At 51.7% G+C, this 14117-nt stretch overlaps 1 protein-coding gene across 5 annotated transcripts in view; it reads left to right on the top strand.

Annotated features, from left to right (window-relative positions):
- Mef2d (myocyte enhancer factor 2D) overlaps positions 1-6121 on the top strand; it is a 29018-nt gene extending 22897 nt beyond the window's left edge. For all 5 annotated transcript variants that reach the window (XM_059265595.1, XM_059265593.1, XM_059265597.1 and 2 more), the window contains 3 exons: positions 3690-3909; positions 4201-4507; positions 4782-6121. In XM_059265595.1, the coding sequence (XP_059121578.1) occupies positions 3690-3909; positions 4201-4507; positions 4782-4793 (539 nt within the window). In that variant the 3' untranslated portion in view covers positions 4794-6121. The remainder of the gene's footprint in view (positions 1-3689; positions 3910-4200; positions 4508-4781) is intronic.
- Positions 6122-14117: the final 7996 nt, after the last annotated feature.

Genomic DNA, 14117 nt, shown 5'->3' on the forward strand with positions numbered 1-14117 from the left:
AAGAAAGTGAGGGAGGAGGCTGGGAGTGCAGAGTGGGTTTGCTAGTTTCCTGAGGGCCTGGCTCAGTGCAGCAGTGAGTGGGAGGCAGGATAAGGCTGCTGAGGGCTGGGTGGGTCTAAAAGTGACCAGGTACCCGGGGCATGGGAAAGGCCTCTGGGGAGAAGAACTCTGCTTGGACACAGTCAGGCTGACGTGGGTCTCAGGCTTGTTCTGGTGTGTTAGCCACTCGTACCGTCCCCAGATGGTGTGTGATGTGCCCGGCCATCCTGGCCTGTGGTTCACACTGCTGTGTCTGTCGGGAAGGACCTGCTGATAGGGAAGTGCTTCGTCCCCTCGTGTCGGAGCTTTCGTGTGGCAGTAGGCTCTTCCCAACGAGGAGGCCTTCGTCATCCCTTTCCCCTCGACCACTGGCCCTTATAGTTGAGTGTCCTGTGCTCAGACTCTTGTGGTGGTGAGAGTAAACTGGACCAGAAGACCCCAAACTCTTCCACCCCCCTAAGCTCTCATAGAGCTGAAGCGTGTTAAGATACAGATTCCGCTACAGATGTCCACAAAGCCCACCTTTACTCCCCTTCCCAGCATTGGGAGAAATCCTGAGTGGCAGGCAGCAGGATTTTTCATGCTTCTGCCGGGGGCAGGCTATTGATGAGTCTGGGCAGATTTTCCTGCCCAAATGTCTCTGCTCTCTGTTCCTTGGATGCTTCACATGCATACCCACTCCCACGTTATTGTATCCTGAGGCTGGGAAAGGGCTGCTTCAGAAATGGCGCCCTGTGGGCCTCTCTCCTGTCAGGGAATATTGGTAGATGAGAGGCCCATGAGGCTCTTCTGGCCTGCCCTCCCCTCCACCAAGGCTAAGGAGAAGTCTTCTTCCTGAGTCTAATGGGGGAGTGGGCTAAACACAGGTCAGGTCTCCTTGGAAGCTTTGTTTGGGAATCCGTGGTGGCTCTCTGTGCTCTTCCCACTCTTGTGAAACAGGAAGTTTATGTCAGTAAACCTGAAACAGGCTCGCTCTCACCAAAGCTGGCCATGGACTCCTGTGTATCACTGGGGTGTGCAACAGCTTTGGCCTCTGAGAAAGCAAGGCTCCAGCTCCTATTGCCACAGGAGTAGCTAAACAGACTGCTGCCGCTCCAGCAGCAGCAATCGTTTGTAGATGCCCCATATGGTGTAAGCCAAACTCCAGCAGGTGTCATAGCCTGCGTAAGAGATGGGCCTGTCCCTTGTGGAGACAAGCTTTAGAAGTCTGTCTGTGGTGACTACAAGAGTACTTGAGGAGGCAGCCAGGAGGCCTGGGGGTGACCTCTTGGTCCTTATGAAATAAGCTTCCGGGCTGAATGGCTCAGAGGTTAAGAGCACTGACTGCTCTTCCAGAGGTCCTGAGATCAATTCCCAGCAACCACATGGTAGCTCACAACCATCTGTAATGAGATCTGGTGCCCTCTTCTGGCCTGCAGGGACACATGCAGGCAGAACACTGTATACATAATAAATAAATAAATATTTAAAAAAAAAAAAAAAAAAAAGGGCCGGGCGGTGGTGGCACACGCCTTTAATCCCAGCACTCGGGAGGCAGAGCAAGACGAATCTCTGTGAGTTCGAGGCCAGCCTGGGCTACCAAGTGAGTTCCAGGAGAGGCGCAAAGCTACACAGAGAAACCCTGTCTCGAAAAACCAAAAAAAAAAAAAAAAAAAAAAAAGGAAATAAGCTTCGCAGTAGATAGGGCTAGTGTGGTGGGATGGGGCAGGACTAAGCTGGATAGTTCTGATCTCTCCCTGAGGTTCTGGGCCTGGCTTCCTTGTTTATAAGAATAAGCGTTAGGTGTACTGGGTCCACTGTTTGCTCTTATACTGCTCTTTTTTGTTTTTGATTTTGTTTGGTTGGATGGTTTGGTTTTGGGTTCTTTTGAGGCAGGGTTTCTCTGTATAGACCAGGCTGGCCTCAAACTCACAGAGATCCTCCTGCCTCTGCTCCCGAGTGCTGGCATTAAAGCATGCACCACCCCTGGCTCTCTTACATTGCCTTTTAAAAACCAGTAATCGCCGGGCGGTGGTGGCGCACGCCTTTAATCCCGGCACTTGGGAGACAGAGCCAGGCGGATCTTTGTGAGTTTGAGGCCAGCCTGGTCTACAGAGCGAGATCCAGGAAAGGCGCAAAGCTACACAGAGAAACTCTGTCTTGGAAAAAACAAACCAAAACAAAACAAAAAAACAGTAATCAAGTGTCTGGAGAAGTTAAGAGTACTGGCTGCTCCTCAGAGGACTCGGCTTCAACTCCCACATGCCAGCTTACAACTGTCTCTAACTCTAGTTCCAGGGGATACGACATCCTCACACATATATACATACAGTCAAAACACCAAATGCACTTAAAATAAAAATAAATTATTTTTTTAAATAATAGGAAAAAAAAACTTAAAACAAAAATGTCAAAAAACTAGTAACTAGCATTGACCAGGCTAGAGTGAGGTTAAAAGGTACTAGAAAAAGCTGGGCATAGTAGCGCACGCCTTTAATCCTAGTACTCAGGAGGCAGAGGCAGGCAGATACTGTGAGTTAGAAGCCAACCTGGCCTACATATTGAGTTCCAGGTCAGCCATGGCTACATAGTGAGACCCTGTCTGAAAAAAAATGTGGAGAGGTCTGGGGTGCAGAGCAGATCAGTGGTTAGTGCTTGCCTGTGTAAGACCTGTACTGTGGAAAAACAATAAATAGAAGTAGTGAAGTGCCCAGGGCTCTCACAAATGCTGCCGCTAGCCGTTCCTGTCAGCAGGCAGCTCCTCAAAGCTGAGGCTGCACCTGTCTCCTGTGCGCAGTGGTGTTGGGTGAATCGTGGAGTGTTCACGGGAACCCAGGGCCATTGCTGCCCTGCTATAGACAGTATTTGACCAGGATCTCACAGTGAGTGGCGGGTGCCAAGAATCTCCCCTCAGCTCCAGCTGGGAATGTTGCAGAGGTCAAACCATCTTCCTGCACAGACGGGCCTGTGGAACATAGGTTGGGGTGACTGGACAGTCCATCTCTTCCTAGCATGTCCTCCCACTGTGCACACATCCCTGTGGCTCTATGGAAGGCATTTCTAAATACCTCAGATAGGATGCACATGAGGCACTAGAGCTGTGTGAAAGGTGAGGTGCTTAACTGGTCACTTGACAGAGCAGATGTCACAGTGTCTTCCTTAACATCAGTGCTCGTGCAGAGCTAGACAACGCAATGTCCCCAGCGTCGGCCCGGAAGCCCCTTTTTGTAGACCCGCTTCTGTCTGTGTGAGCAGCAGCTTGAGCCCTGCTGGGAGAGTCTAGACATGTGGGACCAGGGCCGAAGGGGGAATACCTGTGGCCAGGGTACCCCCAGAACTCCCGGCTGCCTCTCCGCCGCTGATGCTGGACAGGCAAAGAGACCGCAGTTAGACGGGTACCGGGCCTTCTCCATTGCCCTGCCTCATTTCTTTAGTAACTATCCTTGTAAAAGCAATACTTGATTGCTTCTTTAAACAGAGAGTATTTAAAACCCACCTGTCCTCTCACCCTGTTAAAGAAAGCAGTGCCTTGAGTGTCTTCACTCTTTCCCGTCGGTGGTTAGACACCGTCTCTCCTCCCCCAGAGGCTGGTGAAGTGCTCCCCATCAGGTGAAGTGCTCCCCATCAGGTGAAGTGCTCCCCATCAGGTCCCCTGCTCTCTCTTACTGCAGATTACCAGCTGCCCAGTGCAGAGCTCTCCTCCTTACCAGCCTTCAGCTCACCTGCGGGGCTGGCACTAGGCAATGTCACCGCCTGGCAACAGCCCCAGCAGCCCCAGCAACCACAGCAACCACAGCCGCCACAGTCACAACCACAGCCACAGCCGCCACAGCCACAGCAGCCACCTCAGCAACAGCCCCACTTGGTCCCCGTGTCTCTCAGCAACCTCATGTGAGTCTTTGGGGCGCTTTCCACAGGGATGGTGGGGGACGAGGGGCAGGTCTCCTTGGAGTTGTTCAGGAAGTGGCAGTCATGAGCCCTTGTTCCCAGGCAGCAGGGCTGAGGGTGTGGGCTTTGAAGATGGTGTGGACAGAGTGGAGCTAACGCTCGTTTCTCTTCTTCCCTTTGACACTGTCTCCCTCTTCTCCCGACTCCTGCTCTCGTTCTCTTTGTTTTCACCTTTGGTGACTTCTGCCCACTCTTCTGTTACTGCCTCTTGTGTCTCTGACCCCTGAACTCCAGCCCAGGCAGCCCCTTGCCCCATGTGGGTGCTGCCCTCACCGTCACCACGCACCCCCACATCAGCATCAAGTCAGAACCAGTGTCCCCAAGCCGCGAGCGCAGCCCTGCACCTCCTCCACCAGCTGTGTTTCCAGCTGCCCGCCCTGAGCCTGGCGAAGGTCTCAGCAGCCCAGCTGGAGGACCCTATGAGACCGGGGACCGGGATGATGGACGGGGGGACTTTGGGCCCACACTGGGCCTGCTGCGCCCAGCCCCAGAGCCTGAGGCTGACGGCTCAGCTGTGAAGAGGATGCGGCTGGATACTTGGGTACTGTAATGTTGCCCTTCTGTCTGCCGGTGTCCACGTCTCCCGGGGACTGCCCCTCATGCACTCAGCCTGCTTTCTGTCCCACCTGAGAGGCCTTGTGGCCGGCATTCCTTTGGGTCAGTACTCGCAGCCCTGGACCCTCCCTGCAGCATCGTCCCTGCTCAGTGCTCCAGCTGGCCTTGCCCTAGAGTTGAATCCCCTGGGAGAGGGTTGGGGTGCACCCTGTAGGCCACACTTCCCCTCACATCACCTTCTCCGTCTCCTCTCTTCACAGACATTAAAGTGACGGTCCCCACTCCCTCCTCTCAGCCTCCCTGATGAAGAGTTGACAATCTCACCGCCCACCCCTCCCTGCCCTGGGCTCCTCCCGCTCGACCCCCACTTCCTTTTCTCTGCTCCATGTCCTGTTGATGGTTACATTTGTGTATAATTATATTATTATTATTATTATTATTATTATTATTATTATATTTTTAAATTCGAATTCTCGCTTTAGAGAGAGGGTTGCTCTTGCCCCTTTCTTGGCCCTACCATTTTCACTGGTGGGGAACTCTCTTTATTGCGGGAAAGGGGGGGACACTTTGCACGTTGTACACATATGCTGCAGGAAGGGGGGGGCGGTAGGCCTTGGAGAAGGACAGGGGCCGAGCCCTGCATGTGGAGCCCTCCCATCCCATTCCCAGATAGACGTAAAGAACCAAAAACTACCCAACAACAAAAACCCGGACAGTAGGACTGAGACCCCGGAGCTGGCTCGATGGTGGGTTTGCGTCTCAGGGACAGGAAGAGGCAGAAACTCTGCTTCTGGGCTGTTCACGGCAAATAACCCATCTTGGTCCCTCCAGCTTCCTGCAGACACGCCACACTCTCTGATTCTGTGTGCTGCACCCCAAGATCTGGGTGCTAGGAAGGCTGCCTGGGAATCTGAGGCCAGGGCGGGGGCTTGAGGTGGGAACCTCTCTGGAAGTGACTTGAGAGAGAAAGCTGTAGAAAGAGGGCGGATGAGGGCAGGACTGGTGTGGTGACTCGGGACCCTACCCCTGGCTTTCCCTTTAAGATGTACAGTGCAATAGCTCCCCATCCCTCAGCCTACCCCCGCCCTAGAAAGCTGGCCGTGTACTGGAAGAGTTGGGGAGAGGGACCTTCAGAAGTGGCCCCAGGGTGGGCCAGAGTCAGCCTTTGGTTCCCTGGGGCACTGAGGGCCGGAGGCTGCCAGTCAGGGGCAGGCATGGGGAGGGCACCTCTGCTTTGTGTACCCATACCCGGAAAAGTGCACATTGGGCACACAGCATGGTCTGTGGAGCTAGAGGTCCCGAGAGATGAGGCCCCTGAGGCCCCTCCCCAGTCAGCTCCTGCCCCTGACCACCTCCCAGCTCTTCGCCCGGCCTGCCTGCTCCTTGTCTGGCTACCTCCTGTCCCTCCACCTCCAGGCCACGCCCCAAACCTGCCCTCTTGCTACTGTAATTGTAAATAGCGACCTTCCAAAATGTTAGTGGTTAACAGTCCAGGAAACTGTTGTGTCGTTTGTTGTTGTTGTTGTATTGATATGAAAATGAGATTCTATTTTTGTCAAAGTATATTGTAATAATAATGACTCAAATGGCCCGTACTGTACAGATGGGATTCTTCTGCTCTTCTTCTTGCCTTCCTCTCCAGACCTGTGCTTTGTCGCCTCCTCGGGGGCCTCAGGCAAGCACCGGGGCAGTGCAAGCATCGGGTCCTTGGGCCTCTTGCTGAATCTGAGATCAAACTGGAGGGAATAGAACACCCCCAGCCCTGCTCTCTGCCACCACCCCTCCCCTCGGCCTCCTCCCCCAGGAAGGGGGCGGGAGACAGCACACACTCCCTTGGAGCTTCCTCCCAGTTGGAGGGTAGAGGAAGACAAGGCTCCGTGCTGTAGGAAGATGTCTTTGCCCACCTGTGACCCAGCCTTTCGAAGTATTTTGACGCTTGATGCAGGGAAGGAGCCAGCAGCAGAGGGTGTGAGCATGCTCATGCGGGCGGATCTGGGTGCACCCTGTGTTTATGTGTTTGTGTGCAGCTGTGTGGGTGTACCTTTGAGTGCCTCTGAGTCCAGTGGGTGTGTTCTCAAATCTGGTGTGACTCAGGCTCCAAGGCCTCTGTGTCTGTGTGGCTGGGAGTGTTCACACAGGGACAGGGGGCTTCCGACCGTGGCTCTCACCCCTCCTTCCCTGGGCTGCTCTCAGCCCTCAAACATTTGTACTAAAGTTAGAGGGAGTCGCTAGTTGGCCATCCTGCTTCTCCCCACAGCCTACCTCCACCAGGGCCTCACTCTAGGAGCTCTGCCTCCATATGGCTGTCCACTAGTCCCACCCAGACCAGTTCCGGCCCTGGAGTTCTGACTTGTTTGTGGAGCAGACTCAAGTTCCTCTTCCTCCTGGGAGCTTTGCTTTCCATATTTACCCGGAGTTTTACCCCAGTAGCTGACCAGGCAAGGGTGTCACATACATGCCTTGTCTTCCCACCCCTCCTCACAGTTCCTAGAGGGAGTTTGAAGACTTGCTTAAGGCCTTGAAAGAAGCCAGGGTGTAGTCCTGTGCACATACACTCCCTTTGAAAGCAGCTGGCACATTGTAGGCCCTCAGTAAATGGTGAGTGGGTGAATGATAGGTGCTCAATAAATATGGAATCACTGGCCTCTTCTCAGGCCCACCTTTCTAGGCTGAGCTTGGCCACCATGACACACAGCTGGGGTGAGGCCCCCAAAGTTCACAGTGTGCCACTCAGCAGTTTGCCATCTGCTTCCTGAAAGCAAACCTGGCTTCTGATTGCTGTGCGTGTGTGTGTGTGTGTGTGTGTGTGTGTGTGTGTGTGTGTGTGTGTGCGCGCGCGCTCCTCTCTGTCCCTGACAGTTGGGACAGTCTGTGAATGAGTATGTGGCGTTTCTGCAGTTCAGTATCTCCGGGTTTCTCCTGGGGCTGTGTAGGGGCTTCTGGCTGGCCAAGTAATGGATCCCTGGGAACCCAGACCTCAAATGAGGACTTATCTTCTTCCTCTCACAAGCCAAATTTGCCTCCTTTCCACTCCCTCTGCAAAACTGGGTATTTGCCAAAGTAGCCTCTGGCGTCATCCAGTGCCCTTCCCACCCAGGTTTCCCTCGGCTTTCAGGGACAGTGGGACCGAGGGCCGTGCCCACATGCCTCAGTGGAACACATTCCCTCAGCCCTTGGCAGTGCACTCAGCCACCCTCCCCACCTTGGACAGGAAAGAAGAAAGATGCACCTTCTCTTGCTGATTATTTATTTGTTTGGAGAGACAGAAATGATGTAAAAGTATCTCAAAATCTCTCTATCTCTCTCTATATATTTTTAACCGACTCTGGAACCCCCTGTGGGGGAATGTAGGCCCTCCTGGAGGCTGGGCGCCCCTTCTTCTACCCCCTTCTGCCTCCTGCTTTAGCAGAGGGATGGGACTTAATGGGGCAGGCAGGAGGGCCAAGATTCCCAAGGAGGATCTGAATTCTCTACCCCATTCAAGTCCCGGAGAGAGGGAAGTAGGGAGGGGTGGGCCAGCCAAGAGGTGGCCCATCCCCAAACTTGACAATCACCCACACTCCTGGCCCCTGGGTCTTGGGGCAGGGTGAGTCCAAGTGTGTGGCTGTTGAATTGTTTTCATTATTTCCGTGCTGTACGGTGATGCTTTCTAGTATTCTGCACATTAAGAAGAGACAAAGTCCTCGAGATTCTTACGAGCTTGGTTTGAAAAGTCTTTCCTATATTTGTTGTAAAGAGGTTTACTATTAAAAGAAAAAGGAACACGTTTCTGATACCTCAGCTTGGGTTTGGATTTCTTTGGTGCGGCGAGTAGGGGAGGAAGACCTGGTGTCCCTAGCAGGGTGAGTGACTATCGGAGGGACAGGCTGTGAGGGAGCGATGGCAGGCTTCTTGGGCACTCTTAAGGTAGAGGCAGCCCCAGGACTGTGGAGAGGCGGTCCAGGTAGAAGCCTTGAAAGGGATCCTGCAAACAGGAAAAAGGAATGTTCCTAGGGTAAGGGCCAGCCTTCCCACTGGAAGTCTTTCTTAGCTGACTTCCCTTGGCACGGTTAGCCAGGTGGAGCACACCTTCAGAGTCCTCCGGTGCCCCTCGGCACAGCACCGTGCCCCCTCCTCCTCACAGCACAGCCGGGCTGTCAGCAGATTCGGCAGCTGTGGAAGCCTGAGAAACTGCTCTGCACCTGGTCCTTGTCATGTGCTGAAGCAGCAGCAGAGTGAGTGAGGGCCTTTGCTCGGTGGCTAGACTGCCCTACAGTGTTAAGATGGCCCGGTCTCCTGACAGGGTTGCTGTGAGAGGACAGGAGTCAAGTCAGGCAAGGCACAGAATGTCCTCGAGCCTCAGATTTCCATATTGCAAAATACTCACCATCTGTGGTGGCCCTGGCTTTCTCACAAGGTCACTGGACTTCACCTCACGTCTTCCTCAGCAGCGGCAAAGAGATGCTGTCCTGACTAAGGAAGGGTTAATAAGATATTGCCCTCTAGGCTCGGGCTGTAGCTCAGTTGATTGAATGCTTGCCTAATTCAGTCTCCAGTACCACATAAAAGCATAGTAGCACACACTAGTAATTCTAAGTATAGGCAGGAGAATCAGAAGTTCAAGGTCATCCTCAGCTCCATAGGATTATGAGACCCTGTCTAACAGAAAAAGATATCACTGTCCTCCAGAGACTGTCAGCAGCTCCACAGTGGCCCCCACTATGCCTGCATCCATGCCTTTGTTACCACACTGAATAGTGACCAATAGAAGAAGACGGCAATTCGTGGTATGTCCTTTAGAATGGGAAGTGTGGCTTCTGCTGCTCCTGTTACCTGCCCTTATGTTAAGTTGTACACCAGCCCTGTGAAAAGCCCACATGCCAAGGACTCATGGCCTCCTACGAGCTGCCATTCGAATGAGGTCATCTCCTCCAGCAGTATAGCTGCCTAACTTTTCCAGAAGTTGCTCCAGGAAAGGACCTACGGGTAAGATGTACTGCCCAGCTCAGCCATGCCCATGGGAAGGACTTCTTCTCAGAGGTGACCTCACAAGGCAAAAGCTTCGCAAAGTCTTTCTGCTCAGTGCATCTCCCATCTGCCTCAGACTGGCCTGCTCTTCCTTCCTAGAAGGTATCGGGATAAGCCTTCCTGTTGTTCACAGAGACTTCCTGTTCCCTCTCCTGGTGTTTTCTCAGTCCCTGTGTAGTTCAGTGGGATCTTGGGGCTGGTTCTGGCCAATGGACTAATGAGCTGTAATGTGTGTCCCTTCTGAAACACAGATGATCCCTGCCTCTCCAAGTGCTGTTTCCCTGTCTTGAGCGTTGTGGAAGAGCATGTCAGTGTGAAGTGCCCTGGATCAAAGCAGCCTGGGTTGGGGGTCTGACGCCCTCTTCTGGCCTCTACAAACACTGCATGCCAGTGGTGCACAGACATGAGTGCAGGGAAAACACCTATACACATACATATGTAAAAGAGCCTGGATTGCTAAGCCACCTCAGGGTGGTGATAGCACCAGGGGGAGCTTTATGTGAATAGAAATGAAACCTGCCTGTCACTGTCCTGTCCTGACCAGTGCAGTGACTTTCTCCCTCAGTCATGGAGCCCTGACTGTTTGAAGCATGGTAGTGTGACACCCGGAGCTCTCTGGACTCGGCACAGTCCAGAGTGTGCTGTACTCCTGACACTTGCTGCCTGTTCTTATGCAACAGTGCTAACAGCTGGCGCTCTGCTTTCGCTTCCGCCTGCCCTTCTCCAAAGTAGCCTCCCGTCTTCGGCCCTGTTGATGATCTGACTGACCCCTTGATGGTCCTCCACAGCTCACCACATAAAGTACAAAGGGCCAACACAAGCCCCCTTCCAGGCTTAGTCCATGCTGTTCCTTGGAGTCTAGGTCTACACAAGAACAGAACTGAGTCAGTTGGTTCCTATTTCTCCTAGGAACAGGAGACAAGAGCCAGCAGAAACTGGGCTTTTGAGACGAGAGACCAGGCACACCCAATCCAAACTAGTGGACCGGGAGGTGTTTTAGAGGAGTTAATAGAACTGAACTTTTGCAGACACGTAGGAATTTCCTGGGCATATGGGGCCTTAAGGAAATCAAACGCCAGCGAAAGCCAGAAAGGAAAAGCACTTGGAGCTGAGGGGAGGCAGAGGCCGTGGGGAAGGCCTGCCTCAGCAAGGCGAGCTTCAGTCTACACAGTGTAAGTCATCAAAAGGGCTTAAGTAAAGGAATGAGTCAGGTCAGCCAGCAACTGGAGGGGCATAGACAGGAGGATGGGGAGTTCAAGGACAGCCTGGGTTACACAGTAAGACCCTGTCTCAAAAGGAACAAAACTAAAGCAGGGCAGAGGAGTAGAGGCAGGAGGATCAGGAGTTCAAGGCCATCCTGGACTATAGAGTGAACTGGAAGGCAGTCTGGTCTACAAGACACTCTCAAAATACTAAGATAAAAGAAGAAAGCTTTTGCTAGCAAAAAACTTCTGACAGTAGTGCATTGGAAGGATTACCAGACCAGAGACGAGGCCAGTCTAGTCAGGAGCCTGTCACAGGGCTTCCCCCCACCTCCTTTAAGGCTGTTTGAGACAGGGTCTCTCTGCATAACCCTGGCTGTCCTGGAACTCACTATGTAGACCAGGCTGGCCTCAAATTTACAGAGATCTGTCTGCCTCTACTGGAACTAAATACACTCACCATGACAACTCACATGGCTTCTTAAACTTTCTCACAAACTCTCTTCAGCTGAATTCATGACCTGCATGCCCAGAACATGAAATATGCAAATCAAACATTTACTGGAATCACAAATCTGTAGTTGTGTATGTGTGTGTGCTGGGTACATGTGAACCAGGGTTCAATGGTGAGTGTTTAAGTCGCTCTCCACAGAACCTGGAGTTTGCCATTTCAGTCATACTGGCTGGCCAGCAAGTCCAAGCGTTCCCCTGTCTCTGCCTCCCCAGTGTGGGATTACAGGCACTCACAACTGCACCAAGCTTTGGTACAGGGCACCTGGATGCATTCGTGTGCCATCTCCACAGCCCAAGAAACTTCTTTTAAATAAAATTCCTTTTTTAATTTTATGTATATTTTATGTATGAGTGTTCTGCATGTATGCCACACCAGAAGAGGGCGCCAGATCTCATTTTAGATGGTTGTGAGCCACCATGTGGTTGCTGGGAATTGAATTCAGGACTTCTGAAGAGCAGTCAGTGCTCTTGACCCCTGAGTCATCTTTCCAGCCCTAAAATTCTTTAATAAAGATTGAGGCATCCAGTCCAGCCAAGGCTACATAATGAGATAATGTCTCAAAAAAAAAAAAAAATTCCTATCAATGAGATGGATTTATTTTTATATATTTCTTAGCTGGATATTTGATAGTTTACAATGTAGGCCCTCCAGTATTTTTCAGAATTAATGTTTAGATTTCATAATTGTCAATGCTGAGTATACTGCTTCACATAAATATGTAGTACAAAATGGCAGATGTAGCCTGGTCAGTTTTGTCAACTTGACACAACCTAGAATCACCTGGAAGAGGCCGTCCCAACTGAAGAACTGCCTTGGAGGATGCAGAGAGGCACAGGGGTGCAGACACTGGCTGCTGTCCCAGAGAAATGGGTGGGTTCGATTCCCAGCACCCTCGTGGCCGCTAACAACTGTAACTCCAGTCCCAAGGGATCCAGCGCCCTCTTCTGGCCTCTGTGGGGACAGTACACATGGTGCACATATGTACATTCAGGCAAACATACACATAAAAATAAAATCTCAAAAAAAATGTTTTTGAAGAATTGAAAAAATTACGCCGGGCAGCGGTGGCGCACACCTTTAATCCCAGCACTCGGGAGGCAGAGCCAGGTGGATCTCTGTGAGTTCGAGGCCAGCCTGGTCTACAGAGCAAGATCCAGGACGGGAACCAAAACTACATGGAGAAACCCTGTCTCTAAAAAATAAAAGAAGAATTGCTTTTATCAGCTTGGCCTGTGGTCATGTCTGTGGGACAGCTGTCCTGATACTAATTAATGTAGGAAGGAAGGGCCGCGGTCCACTGAGGACAGTACAGGCAGGTGCCCCTGGGCTTTATAAGTAGCTGAGTGAGCATAAGCCAGGAGAGGAGCCGGTCGGCAGCATTCCTCCCTGGTTTCTGCCTCAGTTCCTGCTCTGTCTTTCCTGTGATGGACTGTGACACAGGATGTAAACCAAACAAAACTTTCCTTCCTAAGTTGCTTTTCGTCATGGTATCTCACAGCATCTGATCAAACTGGAAGAGGCCTATTTCAGAAACTGATGGCCAGTCTGTCCTAATCAGTACTAGTAGTTTCTTGTTGCTGTGACAAAATACCCAGCAAAGACCTTGAGGAAGGCAGGGTTTGGGCTCGCAGTCTCCCGAGCTTGAGGCAGCTCCTCACCTTGCATGTGCAGTGAGAAAGCCGAGATGAACACTAGTGTTCAGGTCACTTTCTCCTTTTATCATCCTGGGTCCTACTTCAAAATCAGGCCTTTAGGGACAGTGATGTGGCTCAGAGATCTTACCCAGTATACAGGAAGCCCTGGGCTCAAACCTCAGCACCAAAATACGTCAAGGGTGGTGCCACACACCTGAAATCCCAGTAAGAGACGGAGGCATCAGAAGTTCAGGTTCATCCTCTGCTATATAGTAAGTTCAGGATAACAAGGAATACATGAGACTCCGTCCAAGAAGTAAAGAAGATGAAACGGTGGGGTAGTGGTGGTGCACGACTTTAATCCCAGCCCTCGGGAGGCAGAGCCAGGTGGAGCTCTGTGAGTTCAAGGCCAGCCTGGTCTACAGAGTGAGTTCCAGGACAAGCACCAAAGCTATGCAGAGAAACCGAAGAAGAAGAACAGGAGGAGAAGGAGAAGAAAACTAAATTCAGGTAGCAAACACTAATAATCTATCACCCACTTCTGGCCCTCCTCAGACCACACATACACGTACACACATTTTTTTTTAAAAAGACTTATTTATTTATTATGTATACAGTATTCTGCCTACATTCCAGAAGAGGGCACCAGATCGAATTATCTGGGAATTGAACTCGGGACCTCTGGAAGAGCAGCCAGTACTCTTAACCTCTGAGCCATCTCTCCAGCCCCCACATTTTTTTTTTTTTTAAGGAAATTAAAAATACTCCAAGGAGTAACTTTTTGCCACTTCTCTCCTTTTTAAGCTGAAAGGCAGGCTCTTTAAGTACTGCCATATAAAATGGGACTAAGGTCTGGGTTTCTTAGCTTAGGTCAGAGGTTTAGGAGGCAGGCAGCAATTGGTGATGGCTGATGGTTCATGTCGCGGGAGCCTGTCCAGTCATGTTCTGACTCACCCTTAAGTCCTATGGGCTAACTTTTCCAGCCTTGTGATGGTGTGGAAACTTATTTAAGGAACAGCCGATGTGGAAGGGACCCAGGGCCATCCCACCTCAAGCTCTAAAAGCGGCTCCTAGTGCAGCCAGTAACCCGGCTTGAATGTTTGCAGCCTGCAATCACCGTGTCTCTGCATGGACAAAGAGCAAGTCCACTCTCCTGCCCTGGTTCACAGTGTTGGGTCTCAAAAGGAAGAGCGAGCCCCGCGGCGTACACAGCCTCCGGTGTCCTTTCCGCACAGATTA

This window comes from Peromyscus eremicus, chromosome 6, assembly GCF_949786415.1.
Source record: "Peromyscus eremicus chromosome 6, PerEre_H2_v1, whole genome shotgun sequence".
Taxonomy (NCBI): Eukaryota; Metazoa; Chordata; class Mammalia; order Rodentia; family Cricetidae; genus Peromyscus; species Peromyscus eremicus.